Raw genomic sequence first — 26,852 nt, 5'->3', positions numbered from 1 at the left:
AAAAAGTTAATTTTATTTCTGTTCTTCAATGCAAAAGTGAAACTGATCTATTATATAGAGTCATTACACGCAGAGGGATCTATTCTATAGAGTCATTACACGCAGAGGGATCTATTCTATAGAGTCATTACACACGCAGAGGGATCTATTCTATAGAGTCATTACACACAGAGGGATCTATTCTATAGAGTCATTACACGCAGAGGGATCTATTCTATAGAGCCATTACACGCAGAGGGATCTATTCTATAGAGCCATTACACGCAGAGGGATCTATTCTATAGAGCCATTACACGCAGAGGGATCTATTCTATAGAGTCATTACACGCAGAGGGATCTATTCTATAGAGTCATTACACGCAGAGGGATCTATTCTATAGAGTCATTACACACAGAGGGATCTATTATATAGAGTCATTACACACAGAATTATATAGAGTCATTACACGCAGAGGGATCTATTATATAGAGTCATTACACGCATAGGGATCTATTATATAGAGTCATTACACACAGAGGGATCTAGTTCATGTGTTTATTTCTGTTCATGTTGATTATGGATTACAGCCAATGAAAACACAAAAGTCATTATCTCAGTAAATTAGAATAACTAACAAAAAACATCTGCAAAGGCTTTCAAAGTGTTTAAAAAGGTCCTTCAGTCTGTTTCAGTAGGCTCCACAATCATGGGGAAGACTGCTGACTTGACAGATGTCCAGAAGGCAGTCATTGACACACTCCGCAAGGTCCCGGAGTCTGGAGGAAGAGTGGAGAGGCCACAGTCCAAGCTGCTGGAGGTCTAGTGTGAAGTCTCCACAATCAGTGATGGTTTGGGGGGCCATGTCATCTGCTGGTGGAGGTCCACTGTGTTTTATCAAGACCAAAGTCAGCGCAGCCGTCTACCAGGACATTTTACAGCCCTTCATGCTTCCCTCTGCCGACAAGCTTTATGGAGATGGAAATGTCATTCTCCAGCAGGACTTGGCCCCTGTCCACACGGCCAAAAGTACCAATACCTGGTTTACACACAACAGTATCACTGTGCTTGATTGGCAGCAAACTCGCCTGACCTTAACCCCATAGAGAATCTATTATAGAGAATCTATGGGGTATTGTCAAGAGGAAGATGAGAGACCCCAGACCCCACAATACAGACGAGCTGAAGGCTGCTATCAAAGCCACCTGGGCTTCCATAACCCCTCAGCAGCCACAGGCTGATCCCTCCATGCCACAGGCTGATCCCTCCATGCCACAGGCTGATCCCCTCCATGCCACAGGCTGATCCCTCCATGCCACATTGCCGCATTGATGCAGTAATTGATGCACAAGGAGCCGCGACCAAGTATTGAGGCATTTACTGAACAGACATTTCGGATTTTAAAATAATTGTTCAAGCTGTTGCTATAAAGTATTCTAATTTACTGAGATAATGACTTTTTTGTGTTGTCATTGACTGTAAGCCATAATCATCAACATTATCAGAAACAAACACGTGAAATAGATCGCTCTGTGTGTAATGACTCTATATAATAGATCCCTCTGTGTGTAATGACTCTATATAATAGATCCCTCTGTGTGTAATGACTCTATATAATAGATCCCTCTGTGTGTAATGACTCTATATAATAGATCCCTCTGTGTGTAATGACTCTATATAATAGATCCCTCTGTGTGTAATGACTCTATATAATAGATCCCTCTGTGTGTAATGACTCTATATAATAGATCCCTCTGTGTGTAATGACTCTATATAATAGATCCCTCTGCGTGTAATGACTCTATATAATAGATCCCTCTGCGTGTAATGACTCTATATAATAGATCCCTCTGCGTGTAATGACTCTATATATAATAGATCCCTCTGCGTGTAATGACTCTATATAATAGATCCCTCTGCGTGTAATGACTCTATATAATAGATCCCTCTGCGTGTAATGACTCTATATAATAGATCCCTCTGCGTGTAATGACTCTATATAATAGATCCCTCTGTGTGTAATGACTCTATATAATAGATCCCTCTGTGTGTAATGACTCTATATAATAGATCCCTCTGTGTGTAATGACTCTATATAATAGATCCCTCTGTGTGTAATGACTCTATATAATAGATCCCTCTGTGTGTAATGACTCTATATAATAGATCCCTCTGTGTGTAATGACTCTATATAATAGATCCCTCTGTGTGTAATGACTCTATATAATAGATCCCTCTGTGTGTAATGACTCTATATAATATAGGAGGTTCACTTTTTGTATTGAAGAACTGAAATAAATTAACTTTTTGATGATATTCTAATTTAATGAGATGCACCTGTAACTATAGTTAAGACTACAGCCCCCATCATGTTCCTGTCTGTGTAGGAGTTGTCCAGTCTGTGCGGTTATCCCGGTTGCCTCCTGTTGGTTTTTCCTCCGCACGCGGCCCTCTCCTCCGCACACCTCCCTCTCCTCGGCACGCCTGCCCTCTCCTCGGCACGCCTGCCCTCTCCTCGGCACGCCTGCCCTCTCCTCGGCACGCCTGCCCTCTCCTCGGCTCGCCGCCCCCCTCCTCGGCACACCGCCCCCCTCCTCGGCACGCCGCCCCCCTCCTCGGCACGCCGCCCCCCTCCTCGGCACGCCGCCCCCCTCCTCGGCACGCCTCCCTCTCCTCCGCACGCCTCCCTCTCCTCCGCACGCCGCCCTCTCCTCGGCACGCCTGCCCTCTCCTCGGCACGCCTGCCCTCTCCTCGGCACGCCGCCCCCCTCCTCGGCACGCCGCCCCCCTCCTCGGCACGCCGCCCCCCTCCTCGGCACGCCGCCCCCCTCCTCGGCACGCCGCCCCCCTCCTCGGCACGCCGCCCCCCTCCTCGGCACGCCTCCCTCTCCTCCGCACGCCTCCCTCTCCTCCGCACGCCTCCTCCTCCTCCGCACGCTTCCCTCTCCTCGGCACGCCGCCCCCCCCTCCTCGGCACTCCGCCCCTCTCCTCCGCACGCCTCCCTCTCCTCCGCACGCCGCCCCCTCCTCAGCACTCCGCCCCCCTCCTCGGCACGCCTCCCTCTCCTCCGCACGCCGCCCCCTCCTCTGCACGCCTCCCTCTCCTCCACACGCCGCCCCCCTCTGCACGCGGCCCCCTCCTCCGCACGCCTCCCTCTCCTCCGCACGCCTCCCTTTCCTCCGCACGCCTCCCCCTCCTCCGCACGCCGCCCTCTCCACTGCTCTCCACATCTGTTCCCGATCACTGTCGCACGGTTTTTCCCTTTCCTCTTGGCGCGGTTCTCCGCACTGACGCGGTCGGTGCAGGATTTCTGGAGCGACCTCAGACGCGGGGTGTAATACTTCTGTGATTATTATCCGTGTACTCCCCCCGTTACTCGGCAGAGTCTCATGTCCGCTCCGTTATCACATTTTCTATTCTCTCGCAGATTTCGTGTTTCAGACCGGAGCAGCCGCCACCGGAGCCGCCTCCATCATCGTGAACGCAGAAGGTGAAAACTTCATCACTGAGAACAAAAAAGTCTCATATAAGTAACATTATGTGTGTGACTTCACAGCTGAGGGTCTGGCACAATTGCATCAGAGTTTGCCTCTTCTAGACTCTCGGCTGTGAATATTAAGTATCAGGACTGGTCCCATTCACTGGCAGCAAGCAGAGGTCTTAACCATGGTTAGTATTGGGGGGGTGCTGCCCCAGAGCTGTCCCATAAATATCATTTATGATAAAATTACGATCACCGAGGGTCTGGATGCTGAGACCACCACCAGTGAGCATGTGTGACCAGCACTCCTATGGTGATCGAAGCAGTGGTCGCACATGCTCACTACTGCTCCACTCACAAAGGGAATATTGGGACCCTCATTCTTGGGATCAGGGGGGGTCCCAACATTCAGTTCCATAGTTGTCAAATATTTATCACCTGTACTGTGTTTATAGGACATCCCCTTTAAATGACACCTGGCACACAGCTACAAGGTAACATTGCCGGGTTGATTCCCTAAATACTTTCCACCCAGTATTTTGGTATCCCATCTGCCCCCGTCGCTGCCATGTTTGTTCTCCTGTGACGCCCAACCTGTGGCCGGAGCTTCAAAAGAAGACGTCCATGTACAATACGGATCTACTGCAGTATATAGCGTAACAGATCAAATGATCGAAGGATTTCTTTGCTTCTCGCTGACCGGACTGTCACCATGATGTGTCTTCTGCAGGACAGAACGCCATTGTTATTGTGGCTGGGGCAAATCTCCTACTAAATTCAGAAGATCTTACAAAAGCATCGGACGCTATATCCAGAGCCCAAGTCATGGTGTGCCAGCTGGAGATCAGCCCCGAAGTGTCACTCCAGGCCCTGAGGATGGCGCACAAGAGCGGAGGTGAGAATCACTGTCTGCAAGTCACAAGAAACTTTATGTGCGTCTCCAACAAAAATGTATAAATCATCCATTCAAGGCAGTATTATAGTAGTTATATCCTTGTATAGGGGCAGTATTATAGTAGTTATATTCTTGTACATAGGGGCAGTATTATAGTAGTTATATTCCTGTAAATAGGGGGCAGTATTATACTAGTTATATTTTTGTACATAAGAGCAGTATTATACTAGTTATATTCTTGTACATAGGGAGCAGTATTATACTAGTTATATTCTTGTACATAGGGAGCAGTATTATAGTAGTTATACTCCTCTACATAGGGGCAGTATTATAGTAGTTATATTCTTGTACCTAGGGGCAGTATTATAGTAGTTATATTCTTGTACATAGGAGCAGTATTATAGTAGTTATATTCTAGTACATAGAGGGCAGTATTATAGTAGTTATATTCTTGTACATAGGGGGCAGTATTATAGTAGTTATATTCTTGTACATAGGAGCAGTATTATAGTAGTTATATTCTAGTACATAGGGGACAGTATTATAGTAGTTATATTCTTGTACATAGGGGGCAGTATTATAGTAGTTATATTCTTGTACATAGGGGCAGTATTATAGTAGTTATATTCTAGTACATAGGGAGCAGTATTATAATAGTTATATTCTTGTACATAGCAGCAGTATTATAGTAATTATATTCCTGTATATAGGAGCAGTATTATAGTAGTTATATTCCTGTACATAGGGAGCAGTATTATAGTAGTTATATTCTTGTACATAGGGGCAGTATTATAGTAGTTATATTCTTGTACATAGGGGCAGTATTATAGTAGTTATATTCTTGTACATAGGAGCAGTATTATAGTAGTTATATTCTTGTACATAGGGGCAGTATTATAATAGTTATATTCTTGTACATAGGGAGCAGTATTATAGTAATTATATTCTTGTACATAGGGAGCAGTATTATAGTAGTTATATTCTTATACATAGGAGCAGTATTATAGTAGTTATATTCTTGCACATAGGAGCAGTATTATAGTAGGTATATTCCTGTATATAGGAGCAGTATTATAGTAGTTATATTCCTGTATATAGGAGCAGTATTATAGTAGTTATATTCTTGTACACAGGAGCACTATTATAGTAGTTATATTCTTATACATAGGGGCAGTATTATAGTAGTTATATTCTTGCACATAGGAGCAGTATTATAGTAGGTATATTCTTGTACATAGGGGGCAGTATTATAGTAGTTATATTCTAGTACATAGGGAGCAGTATTATAATAGTTATATTCTTGTACATAGCAGCAGTATTATAGTAATTATATTCCTGTATATAGGAGCAGTATTATAGTAGTTATATTCCTGTACATAGGGAGCAGTATTATAGTAGTTATATTCTTGCACATAGGAGCAGTATTATAGTAGGTATATTCCTGTATATAGGAGCAGTATTATAGTAGTTATATTCCTGTATATAGGAGCAGTATTATAGTAGTTATATTCTTGTACACAGGAGCACTATTATAGTAGTTATATTCTTATACATAGGGGCAGTATTATAGCAGTTATATTCTTGCACATAGGAGCAGTATTATAGTAGGTATATTCTTGTACATAGGGGGCAGTATTATAGTAGTTATATTCTTGTACATAGGAGCAGTATTATAGTAGTTATATTCTTGTACATAGGGGCAGTATTATAGTAGCTATATTCTTGTACATAGGGGCAGTATTATAGTAGCTATATTCTTGTACATAGGGGCAGTATTATAGTAGGTATATTCTTGTACATAGGGGGCAGTATTATAGTAGTTATATTCTTGTACATAGGAGCAGTATTATAGTAGTTATATTCTTGTACATAGGAGCAGTATTATAGTAGTTATATTCTTGTACATAGGGGGCAGTATTATAATAGTTATATTCTTGTACATAGCAGCAGTATTATAGTAATTATATTCCTGTACATAGGGAGCAGTATTATAGTAATTATATTCTTGTACATAGGGAGCAGTATTATAGTAGTTATATTCTTATACATAGGAGCAGTATTATAGTAGTTATATTCCTGTATATAGGAGCAGTATTATAGTAGTTATATTCTTGTACACAGGAGCACTATTATAGTAGTTATATTCTTATACATAGGGGCAGTATTATAGTAGTTATATTCTTGTACATAGGGGTAGTATTATAGCAGTTATATTCTTGTACATAGGGGCAGTATTATAGTAGTTATATTCTTATACATAGGGGGCAGTATTATAGCAGTTATATTCTTGTACATAGGAGCAGTATTATAGTAGTTATATTCTTGTACGCAGGGGGCAGTATTATAGTAGTTATATTCTTGTACATAGGGGGCAGTATTATAGTAGTTACAGTTAGGCCCAGAAATGTTTGGACAGTGACACAAGTTTTGGCATTTTAGCTGTTTACCAAAACATATTCCAGATCCAGTTTTATAATCAGTCTGGGTCTAAAGTACGGACTCTCAGCTTTAATCTGAGGGGATTCACATCCTAATTGGAGGAAGGATTTAGGAATTACAGCTCTTTACTATGTATCTGCCTCTTTCTAAAGGGGCCAAAAGTAATTGGACAAATATCTCAAAAGCTCTCTAATGGGCTGCATGGGCTTTTCCCTCATTAATCCATCATCAGTTAAGCAGGTAAAAGGTCTGGAGCTGATTCCAGCTGTGGCATTTGAATTTGGAAGCTGTTGCTGTGAACCCACAATATGCGTTCACAGAAGCTTTCAATGAAAGAGAAACAGACCATCATTAGGCTAAAAAGAAGAAGAAATCCATCAGAGAGATGGCAGAAATGTTAGGCGCGGCCAAATCTACAGTGTGTTACATTCTGCAAAGAAAAGAGCGCCCTGGTGTGCTGTGAACTCAAAAATGCCTGGACATCCACAGTGTCTCAGAATCTAAGTCTACCATAAAGAGAAGATTTCATGAGGGAAAACACAGAGGGGTCACCACAAGATGTAAATCGGCCTTAAAAGTAGAGACGTTAGATTAGACTTTGCCAAAAAAATCTAAAGAAGCCGCCCAGTTCTGGAAAGTCAAAACTAAGATCAACCTGTACCAGAATGATGAGAGACGAAAGTCTGGAGAAGGCTTGGAGCGGCTCCTGATCCTCGGCACATGGTGGAGGCGGTGTGATGGCGCGGGCATGCATGGCGTCCAATGGTACCAGGTCACTGGTGGTTATAGATGATGTGACTGAAGACAGAAGCAGCCGGATGAATCCTGTGTGTACAGGGCGAGACTTTCTGCTCAGATTCACCCAAATGCAGCAAGATTGATTGGTCGGCGCTTCACAGGACAGAGGGACAATGACCGAAAACATCCTGCGAAAGCGAATAAGTGGAATATTCTGCAATGGCCGAGTCATCACAAGATCTCACCCCATGCGATGGTGACATGTATGGCCTCCAGACTTCAGGCCGTCATTGCTGTAAAGCCTCACATCAGAGGAGACCAGCGATGGTGATGGCCATGACCTCCAGACTTCAGGCCGTCATTGCTGTAAAGCCTCACATCAGAGGAGACCAGCGATGGTGATGGCCATGACCTCCAGACTTCAGGCCATCATTGCTGCAAAGCCTTACAATGGAGGAGACCAGCGATGGTGACGGCCATGACCTGCTGACTTCAGGCCATCATTGCAGCAAAACCTTACACCGGAGGAGACGAGCGATGCCGACGGCCATGGCTTCCAGACTTCAGGCCACCATTGCTGCAAAGGCTCACATCAGAGGAGACCAGCGATGGTGATGGCCATGACCTCCAGACTTCAGGCCATCATTGCTGTAAAGCCTCACACCGGAGGAGACCAGCGATAGTGATGGCCATGACCTCGAGACTTCAGGCCACCATTGCTGCAAAGGCTCACATCAGAGGAGACCAGCGATGGTGATGGCCATGACCTCCAGACTTCAGGCCATCATTGCTGTAAAGCCTCACACCGGAGGAGACCAGCGATGTTGATGGCCATGACCTCCAGACTTCAGGCCGTCATTGCTGCAAAGCCTTACAATGGAGGAGACCAGCGATGGTGACGGCCATGACCTGCAGACTTCAGGCCATCATTGCTGCAAAATCTTACACCGGAGGAGACGAGCGATGCCAACGGCCATGGCTTCCAGACTTCAGGCCACCATTGCTGCAAAGGCTCACATCAGAGGAGACCAGCGATGGTGATGTCCATGGCCTCCAGACTTCAGACCGTCGTTGCTGCAAAGGATTCTCTACAAAGGGTTAAACATGGACATTTTATTTATGGGAAAGTTAATGCCACTGGTGTGTCAGAGGTGACAAACAGTCGCCCTGCAGTTGGTTGCAGGAGATCTCCACTTTTGGCAATGCAGATAGCTTCTTAGAGGCTGTTTCTAGGACCCAGCGGCTACCTCCCTCTGGTTAATTAGCTCCCTTGCCTGGGTGTATAAATGCCTGGTGTGTCTGAGAGGGAGGTGTCGGCGATATTCAGTACTACTTGTGAGGCTTAGCAAGAGCAGTACTTCGTCTTCTCTGAAGCTTGAGGCCATGTGTGCATTTGTCTGGAGTCATCTAAAGCTAAGCAATTCCCCCCTGTTTGTCCACCCTTGTTGTCTGTAGAGTTTAGTGGGGATCGACTAGTGCTCATCTCCTCCCATCCCAATCCTTAGCCATACGCCAGGGAAAGACAGGGCAAGGCACACGTGCGGCGATTGCTGAAGAGGCAATATAGGGACTGTAGCTGAGACAGGGTGATGCTAGACCAGACTAGGAAGTCTCCCCTTCCCCCTTTCCCTAGAGTCTGGGCTCCCTTTCCCTCTTCCCTCTGTGTTGCACTAAGTCTTTCCCACACCTGGCGTTAATTTCTCCAATTACTTTTGAGCCTTTGAAATGAGGAGGCTTTGTACAAAAAAATGACTGCAATTCTTAAACATTTCACAGGATATATTTGTTCACCTCCTTTAATTAAACCTGCTGTCTCCACTTCAATTGTAAAAATAGCGGCCTGCAGAGCTGAAATCATGGAGATTCGGGCACTGGCCAAATACTTTTGGACCTATCTGTATATTCTTGTAGATAGGGGGCATGTTAGCAGTTATAATCTTGCAGTATAGCAGTAGATATTCTCGGTGATCTGGCGGTATTATTATTAGTCCAGTAGATCACATCCGTTCACTACGTACTCCTCATGTACTGGTCTCGGGGCGACGTTCGCTTCGCTCCTGGATGGGACATTTGGTATTTATTGAGGAAATCGGAAGATATTTTCCATTAAGTCGACTCTGCCGTCCTCTGTAGAGAGAATGATTAGCCCCAGCTGCAGGATCAGCGTTCCACGTTGCCGGACCCCCCCGGCCACGAGGCTGCTGTGACTCGGGCAGATCGGGGGCTTCTCAGGCTTCTTTCTCTATATTGTGATATTTCAGCCATTCCAGGTTTTCAGCAGATATTTCATGTTTAGCTCACGATTGCCCCTGACAGCTCTGCACTAAGGGTCTTCGTTACTGGACGTAGAGATGAAGCCCCTCCATCATCAGATCCTGTCCTTACACCAGGAAATGCCGGGTAATAACCATTATATCTGCTGTCGCTCCAGTAGGGGGCATCATACCACTGCTCCACTGTATTGAACAGCAGATTTACCTACTTGGGCAGCCTCGCCTGGCGGAGGGTGAATATTATGGCACATTCCACACTGTAAGGAGCAAGATTGTAAATGCAGCTTTGGATGTGACTGGAGTAAAAAAATAAAAAAAACTTATTTATGGGGTATTTTTTTTTCTCAAACATTTATGGCAAATGTGGGAATATTTGCATATGATAGATTGGAGCCCCCATTCTCGAGATGTTAGTACCAGCGGTGGGACCCTCATTAATCACACGTGTATGGTGTATCTGCAGTGACGATTCATCTGCCATTACTCTGCACATACAGCATATTATTCTATACATCCAGGACAGGACTTGAAAGGGGTTGCGGCACTATTAAAAGTATATTCATTAAATAGATCTTAAAATATGAATCCAATTTGGCAGTTTCCTTTCCAGTGAAAAGTTATGAATTTGATGTATATAGTATGGCGCCACCTAGTGTTTACAATATATAGCAATGAGCACGTCCCATCAGTCCTGGTGGACGCACATGCTCGGTTATGTCCTCCTAGTGAGCTGAGTCCTGGTGGACGCACATGCTCAGCCATGTCCTCCTTATGAGCTGAGTCCTGGTGGATGCACATGCTCGGTCATGTCCTCCTTATGAGCTGAGTCCTGGTGGACGCACATGCTCGGTCATGTCCTCCTTATGAGCTGAGTCCTGGTGGACGCACATGCTCGGTCATGTCCTCCTTATGAGCTGAGTCCTGGTGGACGCACATGCTCGGTCATGTCCTCCTTATGAGCTGAGTCCTGGTGGACGCACATGCTCGGTCATGTCCTCCTTATGAGCTGAGTCCTGGTGGACGCACATGCTCGGTCATGTCCTCCTTATGAGCTGAGTCCTGGTGGATGCACATGCTCGGTCATGTCCTCCTTATGAGCTGAGTCCTGGTGGACGCACATGCTCGGTCATGTCCTCCTTATGAGCTGAGTCCTGGTGGACGCACATGCTCGGTCATGTCCTCCTTATGAGCTGAGTCCTGGTGGACGCACATGCTCGGTCATGTCCTCCTTATGAGCTGAGTCCTGGTGGACGCACATGCTCGGTCATGTCCTCCTTATGAGCTGAGTCCTGGTGGACGCACATGCTCGGTCATGTCCTCCTTATGAGCTGAGTCCTGGTGGACGCACATGCTCGGTCATGTCCTCCTTATGAGAGTACTGGTGGACGCGCATGCTCAGTCCTGGTGGACGCACATGCTCAGTCCTGGTGGACGCACTTGCTCAGTCCTGGTGGACGCACATGCTCAGTCCTGGTGGACGCACATGCTCAGTCCTGGTGGACGCACATGCTCAGTCCTGGTGGACGCACTTGCTCAGTCCTGGTGGACGCACTTGCTCAGTCCTGGTGGACGCACTTGCTCAGTCCTGGTGGACGCACTTGCTCAGTCCTGGTGGACGCACATGCTCGGCCATGTCCTCCTTATGAGCTGAGTCCTGGTGGACACACATGCTCGGCCATGTCCTCTTTATGAGCCGAGTACTGGTGGACGCACATGCTCAGTCCTGGTGGACGTGTGACACCCCAGGGGTCTGGTTGCCACAGTGATAGAGATATTACGTCTGAGAGCAGGTGGGAGGTCTCTTGGTCAGGAATCCTAAGCATGCCACACCTCCTGCCCAGTCCTGGGAGGGGAAGAACTTCCCCTATATAAACCTGGGGCTGAGGCAGGGTTAGTGAGTAGAGAAGAAGTAGAGACAGAGAAGCAGATATAGGAAAAGAACATCAGGAGCTCTGTGGGAGCAGTGCTACAAGGAGTCAGGGGCTGGCAGCTGCAGAGCTCGCCCTGACTGAGAAGTTATCACCGGACCCGGAGTCCGAGGCTGTGGGGACTAACTCCTATCCAGCAGCAGAAACCGACCGGCAGGGGATTGCAGGTCCTCTGGCCCAGAAACCCGAAGGCACGGTCACACGCGTGGGACCAGCACCGCCGTCGTGGAGCGGAAGCTACTAGAAGGCCCCGAGTCACCGGCCATACGGGTGAGCACCACACGGTACACTCAGGGACGTGGGCTACTTATACCCGCCTCTAGCAAGGTAGCCGGAAGAGTATCGTTAGTTTGGGAGGCCTACAACTCCGCCTGGCCAGGGGAGATCCCATCTGCTCAAGGACTGACCAGGCCCCAATCGCTAGCCAGTACTCCGGGAGGGTCTATCTTTGTCACCAGTAAAGACCCTGAACTACACCGTACCGTCTCCGAGTGGTTCCTGCTACCCCCATCATCCACGTCGGCTGCCCTGAGGCCATACCCCTCCCGTTGGGGGTTATACTATCACGCTGCACAATCCTACCACCGGCCTCAGCGGTCTGCCCTGCAGCAGCAGCTCCTTAGCTGTACTCAACGGGTGGCGTAGTCGTCCAACATCTACCGCTAATACAGCGCCACTTAGTCTGACTCCCTGGGCACGGACCGGATCACCGCCACGAGACTACAACCCTCAAGAGATCCGGCTCCGGGTAAGCTCCCGCGTGCGCAACGCAGCGCGACACAGGCCCAGGGGCGCGTCAACTTTTGGCGTAGTCGGCAGGATTTCGTGCCCGCAACCACCGGGTACTGCGTGCCTGAAAAAGACTGTTCAAACTTACCTGTGGTGAAGATTCCCGCCATCCGGCGCCATCTTCCGCTTCCTTCCCGCCATCGGTGGAGTTTTCCCGCCATCCGGCGCCATCTTCGGCCTTCTTCCCGCCATACGTGGAGTTTTCCCGCCATTGGACGCCATCTTGAGGACGCCGCGCGGGAAGAAGAGGGGCGTGGACTCCGAAAGCGCGCGAGAACTGAAGCCCCGCCTCACGTCCGGACGTTGCGTAAGGTCCTGGAAGGAGCCCAGCAGACGCCGACGTCACAGGAGCGCGACGGAAGGTCCTCAACCCTGACGATCCACTGCGGAGCCGCGGCCTACGGAAGAGGATCATCGCAAGGTAGGCCACGGTCCACTAGGGGGGAGAAGGATGTCGGATACGGAGGAGAGCTTCACCGCTTCAACCCCCGCCAGCGCCACCGCTGTTGCGGTCATGCCTTTCACCATGCCCTATATCCCGGGGGCAGCCTGGCTACCCCAGTACTCAGGGGAGTCACATACCCTGAATGACTTTAGAGAAAAGCTGGATAGACTCTTCCAGGTATACCCCCTCACAGAGGAGCAAAAAGTGAGCATCCTGGTGGCCCAATTAACCGGGGCAGCCCAAAGGGAGGTAAAGTCCTGGCCACCTGGGGGGAGGACTGTCGCAGGGATACTAACCCGGCTGAGGGACACCTTTGATACCCGCACCTCAGCCGAGATCAAGCTTAGATTCTACGGGTGCAAACAGCGGGCACATGAGAGTATAAGGGACTATGCACTAAACCTACAAGAGGCCCTGAGAGCCATTAAGCAGACCGACCCTGACGGCGTGGGAGACGAGGACAGGCTGTTGACTGAACAATTTATAGAGGGTTTATATTGCAATGCCCACCGAACCCAGTTGCGGGCAATGGCCTTACAGGACCCTCATCTGGGATTTGCACAGTTCAAGGACAGAGCCATCCGGGTGCTTCGAGAACCGGCACCAGGTGGCGTTGTGACCCCCAGACGCCCCACTACCACTTACCACCAGGAGGCGGCGCCCTTGTCGGCAGGGCCTGTGGGAGCTGGTGCGCAGGCTTTGAACAATGACCCGGCTCCAGACCTGCACCATCAGGTCCAAGAGCTAGCTAAAAGCGTTGCTGCGCTAACCCGAACTGTGCAGTCTTTACAGGTTTCCACTCCAGGGAAGATCCAGCTGGCATCCGGACCGGAGGACATCCCGTGGCGTCGACCAAGGAGGACCCCACCGGCCAGAGGAAGACCCAGCGACCGATACAACGAGGACGGACGACCCATCTGCCGCCGCTGCAATCAACCCGGACATATGGCAAGGTACTGTCCTTTAAACTGGCACAACCTGGGGTAGAGGGCCAACCCCCAGGAAAAAGATCACCAGGCCCATCGAACTGGCGCGACAAATATGTGGGAGGACGTCCAGTCTTACTCGTGGTACTGGATGGCATTCCTATGAGTGTCCTACTGGACACCGGGTCACAGGTCACCACCATCCCATACGTGCTCTTCAAGCAGTACTGGAATGACTCGGATATTACCCGCTACCCTGACGACGACTTGAGTATCATCGCCAGCAATGGCCAGCCCGTGCCACAGATCGGATTTAAAGAGGTGACCATTAAAATCGGTAGAGTCGAACTGGCAGCACAGGGATTGATCATTGTAGACATTGACAAACACGAGAGTCACCCAAAGATAACTCTAGGAACTAATGTAATTGAAAATTGTCTTGCAGAGGTGATTTTCCTTTTACAGCAGGTTGCCAAGAACGCCAGCTCCGGCGAGCAGCGAGTGCTCCAAAAAGAGATCCGGGCACTGATGCGACGGCAACAGGTGGAACTCTCCGGTGGTGAGATTGGTAGCGTGCGAATGTGTGACCCTTTCCCTATTGCCATGCCCCCAAAAAGTGAAATGATGATTTGGTGCCGGGCAGCTATTGGTCTGAGAGGTAGAGATTACCAGGCAATGGTAGAACCAGTTTACTCAGACGGTAGGCCCACCATTTTGACAGCACGGGGGGTGGTCAATGTACGCCATGGGAGGGTGCCCGTTCGCATAATAAATATCGGGAAGAGGGAAGTGTACCTGCCCCGGTATGCCACGCTAGCCAAATTGTATACCATCAATCAAGATTCCATACAGTCCGTAGAACCCTTGCCTCCATCTTCCCCGGAGGAAGGTAACGGCTCTCAGAAAACAATGGAGGACTGGTGTCAGCAACTACATTTGGGTACTGACTCCACTCCCTCACACCAGAAACAGGGAGTCTATCGGGTGGTTCAAGAGTACGAGAGAGTGTTTAGTAAACACCCGTTAGACTTCGGGCGAGTCAAGGGGGTAGAACACCACATCCCCACGGGAGACCATCCTCCCATAAAAGAGAGGTATCGACCCGTACCCCCTGCACACTACCAACACGCCAAGGGGATGCTTAGAGACATGAAGGAGGCTGGGGTGATCAGGGATAGCTGTAGCCCCTGGGCAGCTCCACTAGTCTTAGTCAAAAAGAAAGACAACACCATGAGGATGTGTGTAGATTACCGGAAAATCAACCGTATCACACACAAGGATGCGTACCCCTTACCAAGGATAGAGGAGTCTTTGGCTGCTTTAAGATCTGCTAACTTCTTCTCTACCTTGGATCTCACTAGTGGGTACTGGCAGGTTCCTGTAGCAGAGGCGGACCGGGAGAAGACCGCATTCACCACCCCGATGGGACTTAGCGAGTTTACCTGCATGCCGTTCGGACTCTGCAACGCACCAGGAACCTTCCAACGATTAATGGAGTGCTGTCTGGGCCACAGAAACTTCGAGACGGTCCTGCTGTACCTGGACGATGTCATCGTATATTCCAAGACGTATGAGGACCACCTGAAACACCTGGCGGAAGTGTTTGAAGCTCTGGCAAGCTACGGCCTAAAGGTGAAACCCTCCAAGTGTCACCTCCTGAAACCAAAGGTGCAGTACCTGGGACACGTGGTGAGCGCTGATGGAGTGGCTCCCGACCCTGATAAGATCACCGCAATTAAGGAATGGCCAAGTCCCTCCAGTGTAAAGGAAGTGCGGCAGTTCCTCGGGTTGGTAGGCTATTACCGCAGATTCATCCCCGGTTTCACCAAAAAGGCAGCTCCTATGCAGGACCTCCTGATAGGCCAGTCCCGGAAGGCCAAGAACCAGAAGCCACCCTTCAGATGGGAGAAGTTAGAAAAAGAGTCCTTCCGCCAGCTGAAGATGGCCCTCACGGGGGATGAAATCCTGGCGTACCCTGATTACAGCCAGCCCTTTATCCTCTACACCGACGCAAGTAACATCGGGCTAGGAGCCGTGCTGTCCCAGATCCAGCAGGGGAAAGAACGAGTAATCGCTTACGCCAGCCGAAAACTGCGACCCACCGAGAGAAACCCTGAGAATTACAGCTCATTTAAGCTAGAGTTCCTGGCAGTGGTGTGGGCAGTCACCGAACGCTTTAAGCACTACCTCGCTTCCTCCCGGTTCACCGTGTACACGGATAACAACCCGTTGACACACCTGGACACAGCAAGACTCGGTGCCCTAGAGCAGAGATGGATGGCCCGTCTGTCCAACTACGAGTTCACAATCAAATACCGGGCAGGACGCTCCAATACCAACGCGGACGCCCTGTCCAGGATGCCAAACCTACCGGACGTAGGAGAAGATCCAGAGGGACTGGAAGAAGTCGAACTCCCCGCGTTCCACCGTCATGGGACTATCCAGTATTCCCACCGGGTAAGGAGTAAGCAAGCTGCTACGTTTAATCCCTTGCCTCACTACAACTGGGCGGAAACGCAAGACAGTGACCCTGCCGTCCGACTGGTGAAGGAGATGCTGACTCGGCCAGAGGCTCGCCTTGACCCAGACGCTCCGGAGGAAGCCAAGCAACTGTGGGCTGAGAAGAGTCGACTGTTCCTTTATAAGGGGAAGTTGTGCCGCCGAATGGTTAATTCCCGGACGCATGAACTAATCTGGCAAGTAGTGGTGCCACGAAGAGACGCAGCCGTGGTGATGGAGGCATACCACGACGGGGCTGGACACTTCGGATGGAAGAAGCTGGAGTTCCTGCTGCGCGGGCGGTTCCACTGGGTAGGCATGAGGGGAACCATCGAGAGGTGGTGCAGAGACTGTGGCCCGTGCAACCTAAGAAGGAAGGACCGTGCCAGCCAGAAGACTCCCCTGCAGTCCATCGTCACCCGGCAGCCGTTGGAACTGGTAGCCTTGGATCATGTAAAACTGACCCCAAGCAGAAGTGGCTACGTCTACGCACTAACCATCGTGGATCACTACTCCCGGTTCTTGGTTGTCGTCCCCGTCAAGGACTTAACAGCTCGAACAGCAGCTAGAGCCTTCCAGCAGCATTTCTGCCGTCCACACGGGTACCCGGACCAAGTGTTGACAGACCAGGGACCTGCCTTTGAAGCGGAAGTCTTCCAAGAATTCTGCACTCTGTATGGCTGCCGGAAGATAAGGACGACACCCTATCATCCGCAAACTAATGGACTTTGTGAGAAAATGAACCAGGTGGTGATAGATCTTCTGAAAACATTGCCCCTGGAAGAACGCAGTCTGTGGCCTGAGAGGCTGCCCGACCTAGTGGACCTATACAACCACATCCCGGTAGGTTCCACCAACTGTACCCCGGCTTACCTGATGAGGGCAAGACCTGGTAAGCTACCTGTTGACCTGGAGATGGGAGTCCTGACACCCGAGGACACTTCACCAGAAGCAGACTGGGACACAGAGAGGCAGCAGCAGTACCGGAAAGTACAGGAGAGCGTGGAGCGAAGTCTCTGTCTCGCTAGGGAAAGACAAGAGAAAACTTACAACCAGTATGCTCCCGCTGTTCCCCTGGTACCCGGAGAGCAGGTCTTGAAGAGGAAAAGGCGGCTCCACAAGTTGGACGACCAGTGGGAGAAGGACCCGTACATCGTACTGCCCTCAAGCCACGACAACCCAAAGGTCTGTACCATCAGTAAAGACGGAGGGGAAACCACAACCATTGTATCCCGGGATCACCTGAAGAAGTGTCCCGAACAGCTACGGAACCCTGAAGAGGAACAAGAAGACCCTCGACCCGTAGAGGAAAGGGAAGATATGGTTAGTACTGTGCTCGGAGACTTCCCTCGGTCTTGGACTCAAGTCAATGGCGCAGTTGTGGTACCCGTACTCACCTTCCTCCAACCAGCATCCCAAGCACCTACGGAGCAACAGGTAGAGCTGGAAGAGCAGCCGGTCCAGGAGGCAGAAGACCCCACACCAGCAGACCAGGAGGATCAACCCTCTGCTTATAGTGAACCTGCCATGCCTCTAGTGAGCCAAAGGGCCCGTGGACAGCTGCCCAGTTTACCCTTGACAGTTCCTACACCCTGTAGTTCAGGGCCAGACAGTCAGCGCCGTAGGTCCACTAGGGCCACTAGAGGCCAGTTACCCGCACGTTGGAGGATTTGAAGTGTTTAAATTGTTTTATTTGTGGTCACCTGTCTGTTACTTGTAAATAATTATGTGTTTCTAGTTATTTTTAGGAGTCCTTGGTGGATTTACCGGGAATCCTTGTACAATTGGTTGGAGCGTAACCTAGGAATGGACTAAAGACTGTTAAGGACTCGGGGCAGGACAGACCCCTACCTGGTTACGTCTCCCTGTTTTGGTGAAATGGCCACCTTGCTTTTCTTCAAAACTGCACCCGGTTGCGGACACGCCGTAACCATCTTTATGTGTTTTTCTTATTGTATTATTATTGTTTATACCTTGTTATGTTTTTCTAAAAATATGTTTAGTCCCGGAGTACTAAATTTCACTAGGGGGGAATGTGACACCCCAGGGGTCTGGTTGCCACAGTGATAGAGATATTACGTCTGAGAGCAGGTGGGAGGTCTCTTGGTCAGGAATCCTATGCATGCCACACCTCCTGCCCAGTCCTGGGAGGGGAAGAACTTCCCCTATATAAACCTAGGGCTGAGGCAGGGTTAGTGAGTAGAGAAGAAGTAGAGACAGAGAAGCAGATATAGGAAAAGAACATCAGGAGCTCTGTGGGAGCAGTGCTACAAGGAGTCAGGGGCTGGCAGCTGCAGAGCTCGCCCTGACTGAGAAGTTATCACCGGACCCGGAGTCCGAGGCTGTGGGGACTAACTCCTATCCAGCAGCAGAAACCGACCGGCAGGGGATTGCAGGTCCTCTGGCCCAGAAACCCGAAGGCACGGTCACACGCGTGGGACCAGCACCGCCGTCGTGGAGCGGAAGCTACTAGAAGGCCCCGAGTCACCGGCCATACGGGTGAGCACCACACGGTACACTCAGGGACGTGGGCTACTTATACCCGCCTCTAGCAAGGTAGCCGGAAGAGTATCGTTAGTTTGGGAGGCCTACAACTCCGCCTGGCCAGGGGAGATCCCATCTGCTCAAGGACTGACCAGGCCCCAATCGCTAGCCAGTACTCCGGGAGGGTCTATCTTTGTCACCAGTAAAGACCCTGAACTACACCGTACCGTCTCCGAGTGGTTCCTGCTACCCCCATCATCCACGTCGGCTGCCCTGAGGCCATACCCCTCCCGTTGGGGGTTATACTATCACGCTGCACAATCCTACCACCGGCCTCAGCGGTCTGCCCTGCAGCAGCAGCTCCTTAGCTGTACTCAACGGGTGGCGTAGTCGTCCAACATCTACCGCTAATACAGCGCCACTTAGTCTGACTCCCTGGGCACGGACCGGATCACCGCCACGAGACTACAACCCTCAAGAGATCCGGCTCCGGGTAAGCTCCCGCGTGCGCAACGCAGCGCGACACAGGCCCAGGGGTGCGTCAGACGCACTTGCTCAGTCCTGGTGGACGCACTTGCTCAGTCCTGGTGGACGCACTTGCTCAGTCCTGGTGGACGCACTTGCTCAGTCCTGGTAGACGCACTTGCTCAGTCCTGGTGAACGCACATGCTCCATCCTGGTGGACGCACATGCTCCGTCCTGGTGGACGCACATGCTCCGTCCTGGTGGACGCACTTGCTCAGTCCTGGTGGACGCACATACTCCGTCCTGGTGGACGCACATGCTCCGTCCTGGTGGACGCACTTGCTCCGTCCTGGTGGACGCACTTGCTCAGTCCTGGTGGACGCACTTGCTCCGTCCTGGTGGACGCACTTGCTCAGTCCTGGTGGACGCACTTGCTCAGTCCTGGTGGACGCACTTGCTCAGTCCTGGTGGACGCACATGCTCAGTCGCTCTCTTAGCAGTGATTCTGTGCTCACTTCAGGGCAGTCAGTATACACAGCTTCCTGCCTGCTAGTCAGGGAAGGTACATAGGTTCCGCCGTACTTGCTATTATAGCAGAGAAGATTATTCCGACAGGTGAAGAAAGTCGAGACTAAATAATCAGGTGCCAGAGGGGGAAGGAGACTGATTTTGTCCAGCTGTGGGATATATGAAAGCAAAAAAAGACAAAAAAAGGTATTTTTTTGTATGCAAAAAATATCATCAGGTGGTTTTATTAATAGTATTTCAGGTAGTGATTGTTGGGAGGGTCTCTGTAACGTGGATGGTAAGTGACTGCTCTGCTCTCCTGGGCTGCTGTATCTCAGATCACTGCTCACAGCCTGCAGTGTAAAGCATCATCGTGCATGATTGTGCTCAGTTCCTATTTTTCTTTTCTGTAGTGAGGACGATCTTTAACCCCGCTCCTGCCATCGCTGATCTAGACCCTGCCTTCTACACGCACTCTGACATCTTCTGCTGCAATGAGAGCGAGGTGAGGACGCGACGCTCTGCCTGATCGGTGGTCTGCACGCTCTGCCTGATCGATGGTCCCCAAGCTTCCAGCTAATGTGTCCGAGGCTTATACTCCTAAGCTTTGATTCCTGTATATCCTGCCACTGAGCTTTCCATCCAGTCTGGTCTCTTTGTCAATCTGCAGGCAGAGCTATTGACGGGCATCCAGGTGAGGAGCGCCTCTGATGCCGGAGCTGCCGGCTCGGCGCTGTTGGCCAAAGGTTGTCATCTGGTCCTGGTCACCTTAGGAGGAGAGGGATGTGTAATCGTATCCAAGGAAGACCCCAAACCCAAACATATCGCAACACCTAAAGTGACGGCAGTGGACACCACGGTACGGTATCCTTCTAGAATATGTTGGGAATTTATCAATTTCTGGCTCTTAAAGGGTAACTCTCATCTGCACAGATCGGTATTAAAAAAGAAAAAAAAGACTTTTGCAATTTAGTGGGTTTTTTTTTTTAAATTTTAGCAATTTTTGAAAAATTCACATTTTTCTTTCCTTTTTAAAGCTTGTGGCGTAGGAGACCGACCACCACTGAAGGCTTATCAGCGGTGGCCGGACATGCACAGTGCTGAGAAGCTCATTCTGGACCAAAGCTACAAACCTGTCAGCTGAGAAAAAGGAAAGTATTAACATTTGCAGCTTTTCTTGAGATATGAACAAACAGTAAATTGCAAAAGTATTACAAGAACCATCCAACACCACCAGTCTCTGCAGACAGGAATGAGCCTTTAAAGGGAATCTGTCACCAGGATTTTCCCTACCCGATCTAACAGAAGCATAATGTAGAGACAGAGACCCTGATTCCAGTGATGTGTCATTTACTTGCTGCAGTTTTGATAAAATCAGTTTGTTTGTTTTTTTTGCTGCAGATTTAGCAGTGCTCTGAATGCTGAGCTCTGTTTAACCCCACCTACAGCACTGATTGAGCATAGGCAGAAAGCAGCCAATCAGTGGTGGGGGCGGGGTTATACAGAGCTCATGAATATGGAGGACTACCTGACAGTCCTCTACTGATAATCTCCTGCTGATAAAACTGTGAATTCATCAAAACTACAGTAAGTGACCCAGCTAAGTTGGATATTCCTGAGATCCATCAATTTTATATTTTTTTTGACAGGTGAGAGATTTGTTGTTGGGGTTGTATGTAACGTACATTGTCCAAACCAGATTCAACTGTACCATAACCTCAGCTGTGAGAACTATTAGGTCTATACAGGTTTTCAGCATCTGAAAGTAAACAGTAGTGTCGCCATTCACTGACTGCAAGCAGAGATCTTGAAAATGATGTTGGTACAGATAGTATTGCTGCCCCATCTCTCCCAAGTAAATGAGGTAGGTACAGATAGTACTGCCTCCATGTCTCTACCTATATAGGTGCATATAGTACTGCCTCCTTGTCTGACAAAGTAGATGATGTTGTTATTACTACCTTCCTGTAAATAATGTAGGTAAAGGTAGTACTGCCTCCTTGTCTCTTCCTTTATATGATGTTGGTACAGAGAGTGCTGTCCCTTAGTTTCAAAAATTAGATTATGCAGGCACAGATAGTTTTGCCTCCCTGTCTCCATCTGTAAATAATGAAGGCACAGATGGAGACAGGGAAGCAGTACTATCTGTAAACAATGAAGGCACAGATAGTACTGCTTCCCTGTCTCCATCTGTAAACAATGAAGGCACAGATAGTACTGCCTCCCTGTCTCCATCTGTAAACAATGAAGGCACAGATAGTACTGTCTCCCAGTATGGATGATGTAGGCAAATAAAGTAGTGCTTCTGTCTATTCCTGTTAACATGATAGCAATCTGCAATTGTCAGGCCATGCTGGGTCTTGTAGTGTCAGGTGTAGCAGACTGGTCTAGCGTTTAGGGGCTTGTATCTCATGGTCAGACCGGCCCTGAATGGACATGACGGCGGGCATCTAGGTAAGCATGCAAAACGCATCCCTAGAAATTTCCAACTGCATTCATGCCGCGCATTCATCGCAACACTTTCCCTTCCACCCCAAGTTCTCAAGAGTTCAGGGGCAATCTTCTGGAGTCGCTGATCTCCTGGTGGTTCCACTCGGATTTGGAGGAGCACGGGAGATTCGCCCACACTCCAGGAGATCTCCAGGACACTTACTGGGGCACAGGAATCGTTCCAGGAATTGCTGATTTCTAGGATGTTTCTGTCACGTCACTGTTGCAGGATATCCAGGGGCGAAGGGGCTCCTTCCCTATCCCTCAAGCTAGAGGGTGCCCTAGTCTATCCCTGTCCCCCGGATTACTTCTGATGATGAAGACGTCGGGGTCACGTGCCTTGTTATGCTACTGTATCATCCCTTATCTATCCCCTCCTTTACCCAGGCAGGTGGGAAGCTGGAGTGTATAGGAACACACTAACCAGACAAACAGGGAAAAGCGGACAGGGATAAATGAAAATAACAATCATAGAAAATGCATTCACAAAACAACAGAGTGGGACACCAGGAGTTAAAGGAAGGGGAAACCAAATAGGAGAGGTTGAGGATGTGCACACAGACAAACTCTCCTGAACAAATCTCCAAATGCCACCTCCAACCACGAATTACACCTCCAACTCCAGAACCAGGCAGTACGAACTAACACTGGCAATCTGTAAGTGCCAGAGGCCACTATATATAGCAGAGGGGAGTGGCCGACACTGAACAGCTGAGACAATTCAGGTAGGAAAGCTCCAGGAGCTTCAACTGAACAGAATAACCCCTGCACTTCTAGCAAGGAAAAAACCTGCACGAACAATAGACGTGACATCATCACTTCAAAATCAGCAAAGAACAATGGAGCGACGGCGGATTCCAGCGGATTGACGATTTCTTTAGCTTGTAGAATTCCATGTTTTATCTTATCAAAAAAAGATTTTAAGAAAAGCAACATTGCAGCTCAGGAGGATCCTGAATAATAAACCCGCCTAGTCACAGAGATCGATCCGGCACACGTTTCATCATAGGAGAAGTAGAGAAAGTCTTGTGTGATCTTTATTACAGAAGAAAGTGGAGAAGTCGTCACTTCAGAAGAACAGTTCAGATATGACGCAGCCGTCACCGTCCACTTCTGCATTGTCCTCCTCTGGGTCGGTGTTGTGGTCACACATTGCTGCGCTCACCGCACTGTATGCGCTGACTAATCGCTTATATCTGCCGATCTGCAGGAATGAGGCTTGTGGTTCATCCCAAATTATCACACACCCCCCCCCCCCGTCATAATCCGAGATTGTGCAACTGACATAAAGGAGCTTCTGTGTGATATCTATAGAAGGGGAGGAAGTATACAGAGACTAAATCCAGAGTAACACCAACCCCCCAACACAGACCGTCACATACTCCTCACCCGAGTGTCCTCTGCAGTAGTAAACGGTGCGGACAATGAGTGTGGATAGCAGTGTTATAATAGCTACATCCCTCTACATAAAGGCAGTATTATAGTAGTTATATTCTTGTACATAGGGGGCAGTATTATAGTAGTTATATTCTTGTACATAGGAGCAGTATTATAGTAGTTATATTCTTGTACATAGGGGGCAGTATTATAGTAGTTATATTCTTGTACATAGGAGCAGTATTATAGTAGTTATATTCTTGTACATAGGAGCAGTATTATAGTAGTTATATTCTTGTACATAGGGAGCAGTAGTATAGTAGTTATATTCTTGTACATAGGGGCAGTATTATAGTAGTTATATTCTTGTACATAGGGGCAGTATTATAGTAGTTATATTCTTGTACATAGGGGCAGTATTATAGTAGTTATATTCTTGTACATAGGGGGCAGTATTATAGTAGTTATATTCTTGTATATAGGAGCAGTATTATAGTAGTTATATTCTTGTACATAGGAGGCAGTATTATAGTAGTTATATTCTTGTACATAGGAGGCAGTATTATAGTCGTTATATTCTTGTACATAGGGGCAGTATTATAGTAGTTATATTCTTGTACATAGGAGAAGTATTATAGTAGTTATATTATTGTACATAGGGGCAGTATTATAGTAGTTATATTCTTGTACATAGGAGCAGTATTATAGTAGTTATATTCTTGTACATAGGGAGCAGTATTATAGTAGTTATATTCTTGTACATAGGGGGCAGTATTATAGTAGTTATATTCTTGCACATAGGGGCAGTATTATAGTAGTTATATTCTTGTACATAGGGGGCAGTATTATAGTAGTTATATTCTTGTACATAGGAGCAGTATTATAGTAGTTATATTCTTGTACATAGGGAGCAGTATTATAGTAGTTATATTCTTGTACATAGGGGGCAGTATTATAGTAGTTATATTCTTGTACATAGGAGCAGTATTATAGTAGTTATATTCTTGTACATAGGGAGCAGTATTATAGTAGTTATATTCTTGTACATAGGGGCAGTATTATAGTAGTTATATTCTTGTACATAGGGGCAGTATTATAGTAGTTATATTCTTGTACATAGGGGCAGTATTATAGTAGTTATATTCTTGTACATAGGGGCAGTATTATAGTAGTTATATTCTTGTACATAGGAGCAGTATTATAGTAGTTATATTCTTGTACATAGGAGCAGTATTATAGTAGTTATATTCTTATACATAGGGGCAGTATTATAGCAGTTATATTCTTGTACATAGGAGCAGTATTATAGTAGTTATATTCTTGTTCATAGGGGGCAGTATTACAGTAGTTATATTCTTGTACATAGGGGGCAGTATTATAGTAGTTATATTATTGTACATAGGGGCAGTATTATAGTAGTTATATTCTTGCACATAGGGGGCAGTATTATAGTAGTTATATTCTTGTACACTGGGAGCAGTATTATAGTAGTTATATTCTTGTACATAGGAGCAGTATTATAGTAGTTATATTGTATATAGGAGCAGTATTATAGTAGTTATATTCTTGTACATAGGGGGCAGTATTATAGTAGTTATATTCTTGTACATAGGGGGCAGTATTATAGTAGTTATATTCTTGTACATAGGAGCAGTATTATAGTAGTTATATTCTTGTACATAGGAGCAGTATTATAGTAGTTATATTCTTGTACATAGGGGCAGTATTATAGTAGTTATATTCTTGTACATAGGGGGCAGTATTATAGTAGTTATATTCTTGTACATAGGGGGCAGTATTATAGTAGTTATATTCTTGTACATAGGAGCAGTATTATAGTAGTTATATTCTTGTACATAGGGACAGTATTATAGTAGTTATATTCTTGTATATCATAGAATCATAGAATGGTAGAGTTGGAAGGGACCTCCTGGGTCATCTGGTCCAACCCCCTGCTCAAAGCAGGATTCACTAGATCATCTCGGACAGATGTCTGTCCAGCCTCTGTTTGAAGACGTCCATTGAAGGAGAACTCACCACCTCTCGTGGCAGCCTGTTCCACTCATTAATCACCCTAACTGTCAAAAAGTTTTTTCTAATATCTAATCTGTGTCTCCTCCCATTTAGTTTCATCCCATTGCTTCTAGTCTTTCCTTGTGCAAATGAGAATAAAGATGATCCTTCTACAATGTGACAGCCCTTGACATATTTGTAGACAGCTATTAAGTCTCCTCTCAGTCTTCTTTTTTGCAAGCTAAACATTCCCAAAATATAGGAGCAGTATTATAGTAGTTATATTCTTGTACATAGTGAGCAGTATTATAGTAGTTATATTCTTGTACATAGGAGCAGTATTATAGTCGTTATATTCTTGTACATAGGAGCAGTATTATAGTAGTTATATTCTTGTACATAGGAGCAGTATTATAGTAGTTATATTCTTATACATAGGGGCAGTATTATAGCAGTTATATTCTTGTACATAGGAGCAGTATTATAGTAGTTATATTCTTGTTCATAGGGGGCAGTATTACAGTAGTTATATTCTTGTACATAGGGGGCAGTATTATAGTAGTTATATTATTGTACATAGGGGCAGTATTATAGTAGTTATATTCTTGCACATAGGGGGCAGTATTATAGTAGTTATATTCTTGTACACTGGGAGCAGTAATATAGTAGTTATATTCTTGTACATAGGAGCAGTATTATAGTAGTTATATTGTATATAGGGGCAGTATTATAGTAGTTATATTCTTGTACATAGGAGCAGTATTATAGTAGTTATATTCTTGTACATAGGAGCAGTATTATAGTAGTTATATTCTTGTACATAGGGGGCAGTATTATAGTAGTTATATTCTTGTACATAGGAGCAGTATTATAGTAGTTATATTCTTGTACATAGGGGGCAGTATTATAGTAGTTATATTTTTGTACATAGGGGGCAGTATTATAGTAGTTATATTCTTGTACATAGGGGCAGTATTATAGTAGTTATATTCTTGTACATAGCGGCAGTATTACAGTAGTTATATTCTTGTACATAGGGAGCAGTGTTATAGTAGTTATATTCTTGTACATAGGAGCAGTATTATAGTAGTTATATTCTTGTACATAGGGGGCAGTATTATAGTA

The 26,852-nt window shown here is 47.3% G+C and overlaps 1 protein-coding gene across 4 annotated transcripts in view; it reads left to right on the top strand.

Moving 5' to 3' along the window:
* Window positions 1-26,852, top strand: part of RBKS (ribokinase) — a 63,287-nt gene that overhangs the window by 26,085 nt on the left and 10,350 nt on the right. For all 4 annotated transcript variants that reach the window (XM_073671765.1, XM_073671766.1, XM_073671769.1 and 1 more), the window contains 4 exons: window positions 3,406-3,468; window positions 4,190-4,354; window positions 20,261-20,352; window positions 20,518-20,706. In XM_073671765.1, the coding sequence (XP_073527866.1) occupies window positions 3,406-3,468; window positions 4,190-4,354; window positions 20,261-20,352; window positions 20,518-20,706 (509 nt within the window). The remainder of the gene's footprint in view (window positions 1-3,405; window positions 3,469-4,189; window positions 4,355-20,260; window positions 20,353-20,517; window positions 20,707-26,852) is intronic.

Source organism: Phyllobates terribilis, unplaced genomic scaffold (assembly GCF_046119375.1).
Source record: "Phyllobates terribilis strain yellow unplaced genomic scaffold, ASM4611937v1 Scaffold_3__8_contigs__length_932513732, whole genome shotgun sequence".
Classification (NCBI taxonomy): Eukaryota; Metazoa; Chordata; class Amphibia; order Anura; family Dendrobatidae; genus Phyllobates; species Phyllobates terribilis.
This window is presented reverse-complemented; position numbering and strand designations above follow the sequence as displayed.